This window comes from Phragmites australis, chromosome 18 (genome assembly GCF_958298935.1).
Source record: "Phragmites australis chromosome 18, lpPhrAust1.1, whole genome shotgun sequence".
Taxonomy (NCBI): Eukaryota; Viridiplantae; Streptophyta; class Magnoliopsida; order Poales; family Poaceae; genus Phragmites; species Phragmites australis.
Genome location: NC_084938.1, coordinates 17203563 through 17219255, shown reverse-complemented (window position 1 = coordinate 17219255; position 15693 = coordinate 17203563). Strand labels below are relative to the sequence as shown.

The following is a 15693-nucleotide window of genomic DNA, read 5'->3' as shown; positions in this document are numbered from 1 at the left end:
TCTACCAACCCCAGTCACAGGTATGCATGCACCATTCCACTCTCCATCATCCTTCAGAGCACTGTTGTCTGCAAATTTCTCCAATCTATCATCAAGTAGCTAGTCGTCAGATGCTTTTAAATTGGATTTTCCTTCTTTTGATGGCGAGGCACCGCAATTTTGGAATCACAAGTGTGAGGATTATTTTGGAGTTTATGCCACCCCACCTAATCTTTGGGTTCGGTTGGCCACCTATCATTTCACTAGTCAGGCGATCTTATGGCTTCAAACACAATGTGAATTTGCATCTTAGACAGGCCTATGTACCAGACTGGTGGACCGATTTGGCCACGACCAATACCAAGAGTTGATTCGCCATCTGTTTGATCTGAAGCAACAAGGAACATTAACTGAATATATGTCTAGGTTTGAACCACTGATGCATCAAGTCCTAGCTCATAATGCTTCTTATGACCCTGTGTTCTTTACTACACGTTTTGTGGATGGATTGTGAGAGGATATACATAATGTGGACATATTGCACATACCCAAAGATCTTGATACAACATACTCTCTAGCTGATCTGCACAAAGGAGTTCAATTCCTAGCTAGATAGAGATCATTCGGAGAGTGGTTTTAGCACCAAAGGAGCTCACATGAGTACATTCTTACAAAATTTGGTACCATTAGCAAGGCGATTAGGGTCTGATGGATTGGCAACTGATCGTCGTGGTTTGGAAGGCTCTTGTGCACCTGACCGCCGTATCCAAGATGACAAGTTATCTACTCTTAGAGCTTGTCGCAGGGCGAGGGACATGTGTTTTAAGCGTGGAGAAAGATGGACCAATGGGCATCGATGTGCCCTTACGGTTCAATTAAATGTGGTAGAAGAATTATTAGAGATGCTTCAAGATACTGACCGTCCCTCTTCTGAGTTTTGTGTCAATGAATCTAAAGAGGACACTCTCATGTGTATTTCCAAGGTAGATCAGGTTGTGTGGTCTCATAGATGATCAAGAGGTACTAATCTTGCTGGATTATGGAAGCTCCCATAGCTTCATCAACACTTCAGTTGCTGCACAGCTCAAAAGGACTAGAACTGACGTATTACCTATTTAAGTTAGGGTAGCAGATGTTGAATTATTGCAGTGTTCTCAACAATTTACTGACTGTGATTGGTGGGTCCAAGTCCACACTTTCCATACAGACATGAGAATCATCAAATTGGGGTGTTATAACATTATGTTGAACATGGATTGGTTAGAATCTCATAGCCCCGTTGTCCATGAGTTTAATTAAAAGAGAGTATCCTTTGTTTACAAACGCCAAATGATCTCTGTTTAAGGTGTCATACGTCAGCTCCATCATTGCCATCCTCTATTCTAGTCTGAGTTGCACAAATTACTGAACATGAGTGCTATTCAACATGTGATCCATTTTTGTGTTCTCGACAGCAAGGCTCAAGAAATTAAGCAATTATTATTACAACACTCAGAACTGTTTGAAGAGCCAAAGGACCTGCCTCCACACAGATCATGGGATCACCACATTCCTCTTGTACCAGGAGCAAAGCCCATATGCATCAGGCCATATAGGTATAACCGTGCCTAGAAAACTAAAATTGAGCATCAGATTAAAGAGATTTTGCAGTCAGGCCTCATTAGACCAAGCGTGAGTCCTTTTTCCTCTCCTGTATTACTGGTTAAGAGAAAGATGGTGGATGGCTTTTTGTATGGACTATAGACATCTGAATGCTATCACAATTAAAAATAAATATCCTCTACCAATCATTGATGAATTACTTGATGAGTTAGCCGGAGCTTCATGGTTCACAAAGTTAGATCTAAGGGCTGGTTATCACCAATTTAGACTCAAAGAAGAAGATGGGCTTAAGACTGCTTTTCAAACACGTAGTGGTCATTTTGAACTCAGAGTGATGCCTTTTGGATTGTGTAATGCCCCTACCACTTTCCAATGTGCCATGAATGAGATATTAGGTCCCTTCTTAAAAACTTGTGTCTTGGTGTTCATTGATGATATCTTAGTTGACAGCCCCTCTCTGGCATATCATGGTCAGCATGTGCAACAAGTGTTTCAATTGCTTCAACAGCATGGTCTCAAAATTGAACTATCAAAGTGCACTTTCAATCATAATAGTGTATCCTATTTAGGACATATCATATCTGCAGCAGGTGTGTCCCGTGGTGACAAAATATCAGCCATGTAGAAATGGCCTATTCCTACTTCTGTCAAGGAAATAAGAAGTTTTCTAGGATTAGTTGGCTATTGTAGAAAATTTGTGAAGGATTATGGGCTCATTAGTAAACCTCTCATATATTTGTTGAACAAAAATTCACCTTATATTTGGACTCCATTGGCAACTGAAGCATTTGCTAAATTGAAGAAAAGATTGACATCTACACTAGTACTGGTTCTGCTAGATTTTTCAAAACCTTTTGTGGTGGAGACAGATGCAAGTGACAAGGGGATAGGTGCAGTGTTGATGCAAAATGACCATCCTATTGCTTATTTAGTAAAGCACTCATCATCAGGAATCAAGGTTTATCAGCCTATGAAAAAGAATGTTTGGTCATTATATTAGCAATAGATCACTGGAGGTCTTATCTTCAACATGCAGAGTTTCTATTCAAGACTAACCATAAGAGTCTTATTCATTTATCTGAACAAAGAATGCACACTCCTCTCCAACTAAGAGCTCTCACCAAATTGATGGGACTCAACTTTCAAATTCAATACAAACAAGGTCAATTCAACAAAGTTTTCTGATGCCCTTTCTAAGAAAAGTATCTTCTGTTGAATCTTAAGTGGCTGCACTATCAATTTGTAAACCTTATTGGATTGATACAATTGTCCAAAGTTATGATAAAGATGACTTCTCCAAGCAAATGGTAACGTTCCTATCCTTACCCGGTAATACACATGCTATCTTCAGTTTGCATAATAGTGTATTGAGATTCAAAGGTAGAATATGGGTAGGATCAGATCAGGAAATTCAGCAACATATCATGGACTCACTGCATTCTAATGCTCTTAGAGGGCACTCAAGATTTTTTTGCCACATATAATAGAATTAAAAGGCTATTTTCTTGGACTAACATTAATGCACACATCAAAGACTATGTCCACCAGTGTCCCATTTGTCAACATGACAAGTCTGAGCATGTGTCCTATCCATGACTTCTAGGGCCTCTGGCCATTCCAGATCAAGCATGTGCCATAGTTTCCTTGGATTTTATAGAAGGGTTACCATCTTCTAATTACTGTGACACAATATTAGTAGTGGTTGACAAATTTTCAAAATATGCTCATTTCATTGCCATCAAACATCCTTTCACTGCATTGGCTATTGCAAAAGTCTATATGAATATTGTTTTCAAGCTACATGTACTACCACAAACTATCATATCATATAGAGATTGAATATTTAAAAGTATTGATAGGTTTGTTGGTCCCAATCTTTTGATCAATTTAGGTGGAGTAGAAGTTGGTGATCCAGCTACAACAGTCCACGAACGTTGCACCTTAGCGATCGATACACCAACTCCAGAAGTTGTTCATGGTCTTTTAGAGCACGATTAACCTAACCATGAGGGTATTTGTTTGTGTCAGCAATCAAAGAACGAGCAAGAACAAGATGAACAAGTAACTTAATTGCGAATATAGATGAAAAGCACAATCTAAAAACAGAAGTGGTGGGGTTCTGAAAACAAGTAATCGGACGGTATAGCCGACACGCACGTTTACAAGATAAAGTAACAAAAGCTAGATCTATTCTATCAAAACCCAAACCCTAGAAGAGGGTGCGACTGTCTATTTATGAGATAGAAGAGGAGAGGTTTCGGCCAAAACAACAGGAAGCCGAACTAAACTCTAACATAAGGCCCAAGTTTGATTTGGACTAAAAAACAGACGTGACTCTCTTTGGCGATTCTGGACAGCTTAGGAGGAATTTCGAGATGAGGCCAGATCCATCTGAAAGTAGACGAAATTATCTTTCCATCAAGTACTCATGGGCCCTGAGAATCCTTCGTAATCAATAGTTATGACATTTATCAGTTACAGCTGTCAAGAGGGCCGAATCCGAATTGAACTCGCCTCCACTTATATACTTGGATTTGTGTGGTTCCTCCCTAGTTCCACCGACAATAAAATCATCATAATAGTTAAATAGTAATCTATTCTTATAAGTATTTGTGGGCAGCCTTAAGAACAAGTTCACCTGATGATTAAGTTGGCATGCTCGTGCTTGTGTTATTGATCTTTCTATCATCTATTCAGCGTGTTGTGTAGTAGGAGGAATGTGTGTATCCGTGAAAAGTATGTCCACATCATCATTCCTTTCTTGCATTTGAGTTGTTCTCGATTCAAGCTCATACTCTTCTCTCAAATATAACTTCAAATCTATAATGTTAAAGGTGGGACTAACCCTAAAATCTACATGCAACTCCAACTTATATGTATTATCATTAATCTTTTGTGACACTTTGAAAGAACGATCAGCTCTAGGCATTAACTTTGATTTTCTCAATTCAGGAAATCGATCTTTTCTCAAATACAACCAAATCAAATCTCTAGGCTAAAAAGTTAAAAGCTTCCCTCCTTTACTACTAGTAAGTTTATACGTAGTATTCATACGCTCTATGTTTTGTTTAGTGGTTTCATGAATTTTCAACATAAAATTAGCATGTTGTTCCACATCAAAATTCAGCTTTTGTGAAGATGGAGGAGGTAACAAATCAATAGGAGCACGAGGAACAAAGTCATAGATAATTTCAAAAGGGCAAAGCTTTTGTAGTAGAATGCATTGAACGATTATAAGCAAATTCAATATGAGGCAAGCATTCTTCCCACATCTTGATATTCTGTTTCAAAACAGCCTTAAGCATGGTAGACAAAGTTCTATTAACAACTTCAGTTGGTCCGCAGGATTGGGGATGACAAGTAGTCGAGAATAAAAGTTTAGTCCCCAATTTTTTCTATAATGTTCTCTAAAAGTGACTAAGGAACTTAGTATCATGATCAGAAACAATTATGTTTGGCACACCATGTAAGCGAACAATTTCACGAAACAATAAATCAACAATATGGGTAGCATCATCTCTCTTATGATATAGTATAAAGTGTGTCATCTTAGAGAACCTATCCACAACAACAAAAATGTTGTCCCGCCCCTTCTTTGTTCTAGGCAATCCTAAAACAATATCCATAGAAATATCTTTCCAAGGTATATTAGGAATAGATAGGAGCATATACAAACTATGAGGATTAAGTTGTGACTTAGCTTTTTGACATATAGTACAACTAGCAACGAATCGTTCCACATCTCTTCTCATCTTTAGCCAAAAGAAATGACCAGCAAGGATGTCCTTCGTTTTCTCTACACCAAAGTATCCCAATAGCCCGCCTCTATGCGCTTCCTGCAACAATAGCAAACGAACGGAGCTAGTTGAAATGCATAGCTTGTTAGATTTAAATATAAACCCATCATTGAGAATAACTTGTTCCATGTTTTTTTCTCTTTACATTTATGCAACACATCTTTAAAGTCACCAGCATGCACATATTGCTCTAATGGTTTCCAATCCAAAAATTTTGAAATCAAGCTGTGAAAGCATGGTATATCTTCTAGACAAAGCATCAATAGTGTATGACAAATTCTTTGGGTCATAAATAAAGTTGCCATGTTTCTAAAGTTCGAACTAGAGCATACAATTCCTTATCATAAGTAGAATAGTTTCAACCTAGGTCCACTCAACTTTTCACTGAAATATGCCATAGGTTTGCCTTCTTGTAACAACACACCACCTAAATCAATTCCACTAGCATCACATTCAAGCATAAAAGTCTTGTTAAAATCAAGAAGTTGGAGTAATGATGCATGTGTTAACTTATCTTTCAGCGAGTTAAAAGTATTCTGTTGTACAACAGCCCAATTAAATAGTACACCCTTCTTATTGAGTTCATGCAATGGTGCAGCGATGGTGCTAAAATCATTCACAAAGCGGAGATAGAATCTAGCAAGTCCTAAAAAACTTTGCACTTGTGTGACCATTGTAGGAATCGACTAACTGTGTATCGCTTCAACCTGAGCTTAATCAACTTCAATTCCCTATGGAGTAACAACACAACCAAGAAAAGAGACTCGATCCGTGCAAAATGTGCACTTCTCAAAGTTACCAAATAAGTGTGCAACAAGTAAATTATCGAAAATAACACGTACATAACCAAGATATTCTTCTAATAATCTGTTATATATCAAAATATCATCAAAATATACCACCATGAATTTACCAATGAAAGTGTGCAAAACCTCATTCATTAATCTCTTGAATGTCCTAGGTGCATTCGTTAAACCAAACAGCATTACTAACCATTCATATGATTCAAACTTAGTTTTAAACGATGTTTTCCATTTATCTTCTAACTTCATGTGAATCTAATGGTATCCACTACGCAAATTAATTTTTGAAAACACAATAGAGCCACTTAATTCATCAAGCATATCATCTAACATAAGGATAGGATGACGATATCTGATAGTAACGTTATTAATCGCTCTATAATCCACCCACATGTGCCATGTTCCTTCTTAAGAACTAAAATGATTGGAATAGCATAAGGACTAAGAGACTCACGCATATATCCTTTATAAAATAGTTCTTGCACTTGGCGTTGTATTTCCTTTGTTTCTTCCAGGGGTGTTTTGTATGGTGCACAATTCGGTAAGGAGGCCTCAGGAATGAGGTCAATTTGATGCTTAATCCTACGGATCAGTGGTAGCTCCGGTGGCACTTCTGAAAGACATTGGTGTACTCCTACAAAAGATTAGTAACAACAAGAGGCAAAGAAGAAGATATATCATCAAGTGAAAACAAAGCTTCTTTGCAAACTAATGCATAATAAGCAGAAGTACTAGCATCCAATCCATTCACATAAGACTTGGTAGCAAGAAAACAAGCACCTTTCAATTTAATCTTATTTTTCTTCTCATGAATAGATTTAGGTTTTCTCGTTTTATGTTGCTTAAATTCCTTTGCTACAATATGATTGTCACTCTTAGAATACTTTTGATTGTTCTCTTTACTGGGTCTAGCAACTTCATCCTTTCAAATAACACCATAAGATATTGGATGTAATACAATTTTCTTCTCTTTATACACAAAAGAATATTGATTAGTTCTATCATGATGTAAAGAATCTTTATTATACTACCAGGGCATGCCTAACAACATAGAACATGCTTACATAGGCACAACGTCGTAGTCAATAGAATCATGATACAAAGAAATAGCAAAGTATACTCTCACTAGTTGTGTTACCTTTACCTTGCCACTATTGTTGAACCATTGAATATAATATGACAGCGGGTGCGGTTTGGTGTTCAATGTAAACTTTTCAACCACCTCGGAGCTTGCTAAATTGTTGCAGCATCCCCCATCAATAATGATGCGACATGAATGCTCCTTGATCACACACTTAGTGTGAAATAAAGTATATCGTTGATTCCGCTCCTTCTCTATTTCTGCACTCAACACACGCTGCATAATGAGGCTTTCATAGCAATTCGCATTTTTGGCATCAATGTGATCTTCCTCTTGATCATGACCATCTTCACTCCATGCATAATCACCTGCAAACATAACATATGTATCGTCATCTAAGTCACTAGCAGAAAAAAAAACTCACCATCATCCTGCATAATCAAGACGTGTTTGATTGGACATTCACTCTTCACATGTCAAAAATCCTTGCATTGATCTCATTAAATATCCCTCATACACCCTATAGATGTAACATAAGAAGTGCTCTTTGTTGGTGTTGGTGCAGCAATAGCCGTAAAGTGTTCAAAACAACAGCCGTAAAGTGTGACCGTTTTCGTGCCAAATAATAAATAAGGGAGACGACTTAGCAAGCCAGTGATATCTTTCACCTAACTCCTTGTCAACGTAGCCTCTCCATTGTCCATCCTTGGGGGATGTAAACAAAAACTAGCCGAAACCAATTACCCTCCTCTTTCTTATTTTGTACTTCTCTGTCTCACTAATCATCACTGTTTGATTATAACATTGCTTTGATCCATCGTAGCATAATATTTTAGGGACTACACGTTCGAGGTGTGCCCCTATAACACTTATGCATTAGGCCCTCGGCCACTTACATTTCGTATTGATAAAAGATAGCAAAGAAAGGGGGAAATAACCCCCCATCAATAACGCAATTTAGCAAACAGAAGACAAATTGCCCAGGGTATAACACCCTATGTTTTGTACATATCTTGGATTCACTAAAAATTTGAACCTTTTTAAAATTTTCAACCAACCAAAACAAATTTGGAAAATACGAGCAAAGTATCCCAAATATAGTTCAAATTTAAGTTTTCATAAATTGAAAACTTGCACAAAACCCCACCATAATGCATTTTGGTTTTATGGGTCTTTCTGGATTTTATTGCAGTTTATTCTCTGATTTTAATTTGAATTATATCCTAATTTGAACTCTTCTCATTCCATGGAAATAATTAAGCATTTCCAAAACCGTAAAACCTCATTGGGGAGACAGCCGGCCCAATTACCTCTTTTCTTTTTCTTTTTATATTTACTTTCAGGCCGACGTCCCTCTCTCCTCTCTTTTAGCCCGATCCACACCTTCAGCCCAACTCCCCTCCGCCCTTTTTCCTCCTGCGCGCACGGTCTAGCCCACCTTGGCCCGCTGGCCCATGACGTCGCCGGCGTCGTCTTCCTCCCCTAGCTGCCTGCAATTCTGCGTCCGCCCATCCCCCGTTGCCCCCCCCCTCCCTCTCTCTCTCTCTCTCTCTCTCTCTCTCTCTCTCTCTCTCTCGCGCGCGCGCGCGCGCCTTTCCCATCATCACAGAGTCTGGCGTCATCTGCGTCACTCTGTCCCATCGCTCAGAGCGCCGCGCCCATGTCGTCGCCTTTTAACCCGCAAAATGCGCAATCACACTAACACCATTGCCGGTCCCACCCAGCTTTGGTTTGTCCCGTCGTCCCCGTCCTTTCCTAAGGAAATGGCGTGCGAGACAGCTCTCTGTGCTCACGCCGTGTCTGCACTTTAGCACCATCCCGCGCTCGTGTCACGCATGGCTGCACCGTCATGGGAGCCCGAGATATTTCTCGAGCTCCAGGCTGCGCATCGACCTCCCACGCCTATAAAGGGGACCGCCGGCCTCCCCTTGTCTCCACAACACCTCTCCTTCCCTCTCCTAATCGCTCTAGCCGATCTCCACCATTGATCTCCCTCTCCGGTGCCCTCTCCGCCGCCGCAGCCACAAGGTGAGCACCACAATACCTCTATCTGCCCGAGCTTCCTCTCTTTCTCTCTGAGCCCACCGAGGCTCCCACCATGATACCTCCACCCGCCACCGGTGTTGCCTCCCCAGCAAAGCCGAGCCCTTTGCAACCTTCCCCACACCACACCGCAGCTCCCCTATGCATAAGCCCATCCCCCAAAAGCCTTCCCTTGCATTTTTCCCATTTTCACTGCCGCCTGCTCCACCTCCGGCCCAGTCTGCCGACCCTCTGGCCACACCGACCCCACTATCACCTTCACCCCATCGAGTAGACCACCAGCCAACAACGTGTCATCATGTCTGACGCCGAAAACCCTGTTCTACCGAGCTGCCTCATAAGTCGCTGCCACTGACCCCCGAAACAAATGATGACACGTGTCTATTTTCTTTTTCTCTTTTTCAGCCCACTCATTAGATTATGAGATGAATGATATAAATAAGGTCTCACGAGAGTCTTTCTAGATATAGTCCTATAAAATTTGTTTTCTCTATACTGATGACTAAACTAGTCCGATTAGCCACGTGTCCGACAGATTAAATGTCAACATGGTCATCCCTCCTGCCCAGTCACTTGTGTCGCGTTAACCTTGGTCCACCAAAGTCGGCTACGGTGCACCACCGTCTCTACTACAGTGCTGGTCCACAAACCCATAAGACCCAGTCCATAAGCTCATAGACTAACCCCATAGATCCGGTGTACAAACCCTATGAATCCAATCCATAGCACAGTACAAACTTGTTGATCGTTGATGGAGTCAAAGTTGACATTAGGCCCTAGATCCATATGTCAGTGACTAGATATTTATTAAATTCAAAATTTATTTTTTAAAATCCAAATAATCATTTTTAGAGAAGAATATTCCTTCTTTTTAATTTTTGGAATTAACCTTCTAGTAAAACTTCTGAGAACCATTTCTTCTCCATCTTAACTCTGATTTTGATGATTTCTTCATCAAAATTCTTCTAAATTAAAGACATATCTATCTATCTATGTCACTTTCATAACTTCTAGATTTCATTTGAATTTTTGTTATGTTTATATAAATTTTGAGCTATTTTTGATATAGTTTACTTCTTCGGCGTTAATTTGTGTATCTTAGATGAAGGATCGTTCGAGGATGAACCCGAGGACCCAAATTACGAAGAAGGAGCAGAAGAAGACTTTAACAAAGGCAAGTCCTATACCCTTTGATCATATTTTATCTATGTTTTGTAAACACGGTCGAGTAGAGCCGAATTTGAAAATACTATATACATGCATGCTTAATTGAAGTAATTTAAACGTGTTATTAGTTATGACCTCTCTTGATTATGTCATACCTTGTTATTGATTTATTGAAACCCTACAATGTCTTCAACATCAACTATATTGATTGTTTGAATGATTGCTTATTACTAGTATGCTTAGGAATTATCATATTGTAGTAAAGAATCGTATCAATCACTTATAATAATCACGCTTCTGCATGTGAAATATTGTGTGTTCTTGGTGGTGTAAGTGCGTTAAAATGTGGTGTTAATAAAACCCTAAAGTTTGATTTGATGGGAGTAAGGTATCCCACTAGGGTGGAACTATCTTGGGAGTAAGGTTCATATGTGTGATGCTTCTGCTGGGAGATACTTGTCTCAGTCGTTTAAGGATCGATTTATTGTGATTTCCTACCTAGCGACAATCGTACAACCACATATCTTGTATGTAGTAGGACTTGATTCAACCCAACTAGCTTAGTTCCATGCCCACTCAAAGGCTGGTAGTGACAACGGGAGCCAGTAGAAGACTTGGGCAATCCATGTGAAGTCTCGTGACTCGGTTGGAGACCATACGTGAAGCATGTTTACATGAGCTCCTGGTTGAGTGTCCTGTTAGTGGTTATCGTGACGATGTTGGGAGGGTATGGAGTCTCTTTATGCCAGCTCTGCTAGTTCCTAAGGTAGAGTTTGTGCATATCTTATAGGTAAAATGTGCAATATTTGTATAGTATAAATCTATCCGGCTAGCTGTGTCCATGGTCAGAGACACACTATAGTTCGGTTACAACTATTAGCTCTGTGGTGTGTGTATCTTCTTGATGTGTGAGTGGGTTGTGTGTCCATGTTTTGGAAATTTCAACTATGTGCTGTGAGTCAGAGAGGACCATGTATCTATCAATTATAAAACTTATGAACTAGTGGGATAGATGGATCTCCCCCATAGCGAACAACCCTAAAATTGATTTAACCTTGTTTTTCCCAAAATGCTTTAAATCTTGTTTTGCAAACTAGCCCTTTGGCTTTCCTATAAAACTAAGCCATATGATTTTATCCTTGTTTTATCCCTTTAGCATCTATCTATCTCTTGGAGTAAGACTCGACAAGTACCTTATGTACCTACTCTTGTCCTTGTTGAATTCAGATGAAAAGCTAGAGAAGGATTACGTTAGTGACGAAGATGAAGAGTAGAAGAATAAGATTACGTCCGCACCAAGTTACCGGTAGATGCTGAGCTTATCTTTTGTTTTTATTGTTGTTGTGTTGTTGTTTGTAAACTCTTTAAAGTTGGCTAATAGGCTTTTATCATAATGAACTCAGGGTTGTATATCCTATGTGAACCTCTGTTTACAGTATTATAATATAATCCGTGTACGATTGTGATACTATTTTATTAAAATTGTACATATCAACTACTATTTTAGAAACTGATATGAGATATACGGTAGAACCCAGTATAAAAGTTCAATACAGAAAATAACCCCTAAAGTGGGCTCAGTGGATCCGGGATCAAGAGATTCCTTTCAACGGCCCTGATTCCTTCCCCTTCACTTGCCTTCTTTTTTATCTCCCTTCGCCCCGCTCCCCTTCCCACCACCCGCATCTTCCCTTCACCCACATCTCCCTTCTCGGCTTCTCCCTCTTCTCCGCCAAGGCCATGGCTACCACCACCTCCTCTAGGCTCTAGCCCTCGCCGCTAGCTTCTTTCCTAGCCAGCCGCTGTAAGTAGTACACATCCGTACGTATATAGTTATAGAGAAGGTACATACAAGAAAGAGGAAAGTGAGGGAGATGATGCTGGGGAAGAGGTCCGGGAGGCCGGCGCCGGCGCGGCACACGATGCGCCGGACTACGAGCATGACGGAGTTCGCGCCGCCGGACGTGCTGGCGGACGTGGCCGAGGAGGAGGATGAGGAGGAGCTGCAGCTGCCGGTGCACGCCGAGGAGCAGGCGGCGGAAGACCCGTACGGGTGGGCCGTCGGCATCGCCGCCGCGGCCGGGAGGGCTGACTGGCTGGCTGCGTACCGCGCGCGAGCGGCGCCGGCGCTGGCGGGTCTCCGGCGGAACTCGGCCGACTTTTCGGCCCCCGAGACCGCCGCGTTCCTCCGCGCCTGCGGACTCTGCAACCGCCGCCTCGGCCCCGGACTCGACACCTTCATGTACAGGTACGTCTCTCCAGTGGCTTCTCCAATTAATGGTTCTTGCCTCTCCTCGAGAGATCTCTGTGCATGGCTTCGTAGTTCGTACACGGAACTGTTCGCTAATTTGTTCGACCCGATCTGTGGCTCTGTGCAGGGGCGACACAGCGTTCTGCAGCCTGGAGTGCAGGCAGCAGCACATAACGATCGAGGAGTGGAAGGAGAAGTGCGCGTTCGCGGCGCCGCCGTCGGCACCCGCGTCCATGGCAGGCCCCGACAAATCCGCCGCCGCCACCGCCGCCGAAGGCACGCTCGCGGCCGCCTGAGGCGATGGGCTAGCTGACCACCCGCCACGTGCTTACATATATCTATGTGCGGAGCTTTCATCTGTGTAGCAATATGATCAGCACTTGTTGCAATTCCAATTCATCTGCGCACATGACTGCCTCCATTTTGATCACTCCGGCCTTCGCCATGCATGACTTTGTCATGAATCGTATCAGCTGCTATCAACTTTGGCATCGCCTTCACATATGGTCCATGGCAGCCGATCGATCGATCTAGCTTTGGTTCCTCCCGCGATGATGCGAGCCACATGTATGTTGTATGCTTTTGTTCATGATGCGTGCATCGATCGTGCGCGTATACGTGACCGAGCTACGGAACAATTTCACGAATTCAATCGGTTGTTAGCCGATTGAAAGGTCTTTACAAATTACAAGCTAGTGTTCTTGTGCAGCTCCAGAAAGCTAGACCTTCACTCTCCAGGCCAAGAATCTTAATCGGCATATCAATAATCACTTTCGGTCTTTCACCATCCTGCCATTTTCAGATCTTTTGATCAGATTGGTGTGGTGGTGGAATCATGAGTGTATGTCTCCACCCATCAAGATTTAAATTTTAGTATGCATATATTTAGATATTTATGAGTTTAATGACTATGTGTATCCCTAATTGATGTAGATGTCTGAAGTTATACTTTCTTGGTTAAAAAAAGATTGGTGGTTAGGGATGGATGCTGCGATATGTTATTCGGGCTCGCGTGCACGAATCTTGTCCATTGGATCAGCACTCAGCACCACGCTAATTGGGCTGGGGAATCTATCTTTTTTTGGTGTGTGTGTGTGTGTGGTGGGGGGCATTGTGCTAGATATTATCTGAGCGCTCAATCAGCGTGGTGCCGGCGATGCTGTGCGCGCTTGAGCGGTGAGGGGTATGTCAGGGCAAGGACAAGTAATTTAACTAGAACACCTAAGTTTGAGATGATTTTAAGTAATGTGTAGAATTAGTTCAATTATCTACAAGTACAAGCCATGGTCTTATAACAGGAAGGCCCCGCAATATGTAATGTATACAAATAAACACACATAACAATGGCATGGCCAAGCTTTTCAAATACTTCAAAAGTAATGCAAAATATATATGGTCTAAATTTTGAAAATATTGCATTAGAGAGGGATGGAAATCTTGTGTTGATCTCTGCAGAACTAGAGATCCAAACATTTGGAATATGCTTTTTTTAACAAAACACCAACTAAGTCTTATATGCAGGTTTTATAGATAAGAATATATTATCTCTAATTCTGGGCCCTACTACAACAGAGTGGACAAGATAAAGACATGATTGAGTAGACATATCATACTATGGAGACCACAGTTATGCAAGTTTTCACCTCACATAGATGGAGATTTAGTAATAGTACTTGCTAATAATTTCTATTATCCAAACTTTGTTGGTGCTTTTTTTGCTAAGTCTTGTTATGCTTTTTACAGCACAGTTGTGTGATGATATCAGCTTTATAGCTGCAACTTTGTACTAATTGTTGGACTGATGCCTCCATTGTGGCTGAAGCCAGGCGTTCCATTATCTTGAAAAAAACATGAGTACTCCTAAATTTCTAAATTGTATATACACACCCTTCTGCAAATTTTCAAGGGCAAGAGTACGAGGCTAGGAGACATCTATTGATCCGTAGCAGGGGCAGACTCAAACTATCGTATGCTTCTCTTTCGAAATGGAAAATTACTGTATACTTTTGGCCATTGGGATGCAATGTCGACGTTATGTCGACACTTCCAAATATGGGACCCTGTGTGGTTCTGGTCCACGGGCCCCAACGTGGGCCCGCCTACGTCGTCAAACTGCAGCAAGGCTCCAAGCTGAGTCCACATGATCAATGGACAGATTCATGTCGTGGGCCCATGCGTCAGTGGTGCAGCAGCGGGGTTGCAGTCTTGCACTGTGTGCGTGATAGTAGTACTAATTGGGAAGGCGACGGGCAACGCAGTCATGCCACACATCCGTATGCTCTTGCCATTTTTGCCCAACAGTGGTGCCTCTGCTATTGACGTCGATGATCACTTGATCTGTTCACATCCTCCATGAATAAGTAGATTCTCTCAAATCCTCCATTTGATGTACCATCTCAACAAGAAATATTCAACGAAAATATCCCAACAACCAATGGTAATTTTGCATTTATCTATTATCCTTTCACATTTGATCATGACAACATTAGTAAATTACTCCTTCAAATCACAAATAGTTGGTGATTAGGACATTAATGCAGTACCAAAACATAAATTGAGCCATCCTATTTTAACATATCTTTAAACATCGTGAACCTGCGGTATTGTTTATGTATTTACACAAATTTTCATATTTTCAACCAATTAATCTACACATTGGTGGGCAAAGTAGAGAATGTTGGCATTATTGTAATGCAGCAACAACAACGATAGCTGCTAGAATATGAACATGTTGTCTAGGGTCGCTCAACTTTATTGATCCCAGAGCTTGTATATATGAGCGAACAATGCGTACGTACTCGGGGCTGCACCTTTGCTTCTCAATGGACCCGCAGCAGAAATGCCATTTCCAGACCAAGCGCTTTTATTCAGATTTCATCAGCATGAGTACAGTCATTGTGGAAGCAACCGGGTAAACAATCTGGCGCCATGTTCAACCGGACACAACCTGACATAGAGAGATTAGCTTGG

At 41.3% G+C, this 15693-nt stretch overlaps 1 protein-coding gene across 1 annotated transcript; it reads left to right on the top strand.

Annotated features, from left to right (window-relative positions):
- The first annotated feature begins 11723 nt into the window (after positions 1 to 11723).
- LOC133899259 (FCS-Like Zinc finger 6-like) lies at positions 11724 to 13153 on the top strand. Its single transcript, XM_062340238.1, has 2 exons — positions 11724 to 12720; positions 12851 to 13153. Exons 1-2 carry the CDS (start codon positions 12347 to 12349, stop codon positions 13017 to 13019), a joined length of 543 nt encoding a protein of 180 aa, XP_062196222.1. The 5' UTR covers positions 11724 to 12346; the 3' UTR covers positions 13020 to 13153.
- The last annotated feature ends 2540 nt before the right edge of the window (positions 13154 to 15693 follow it).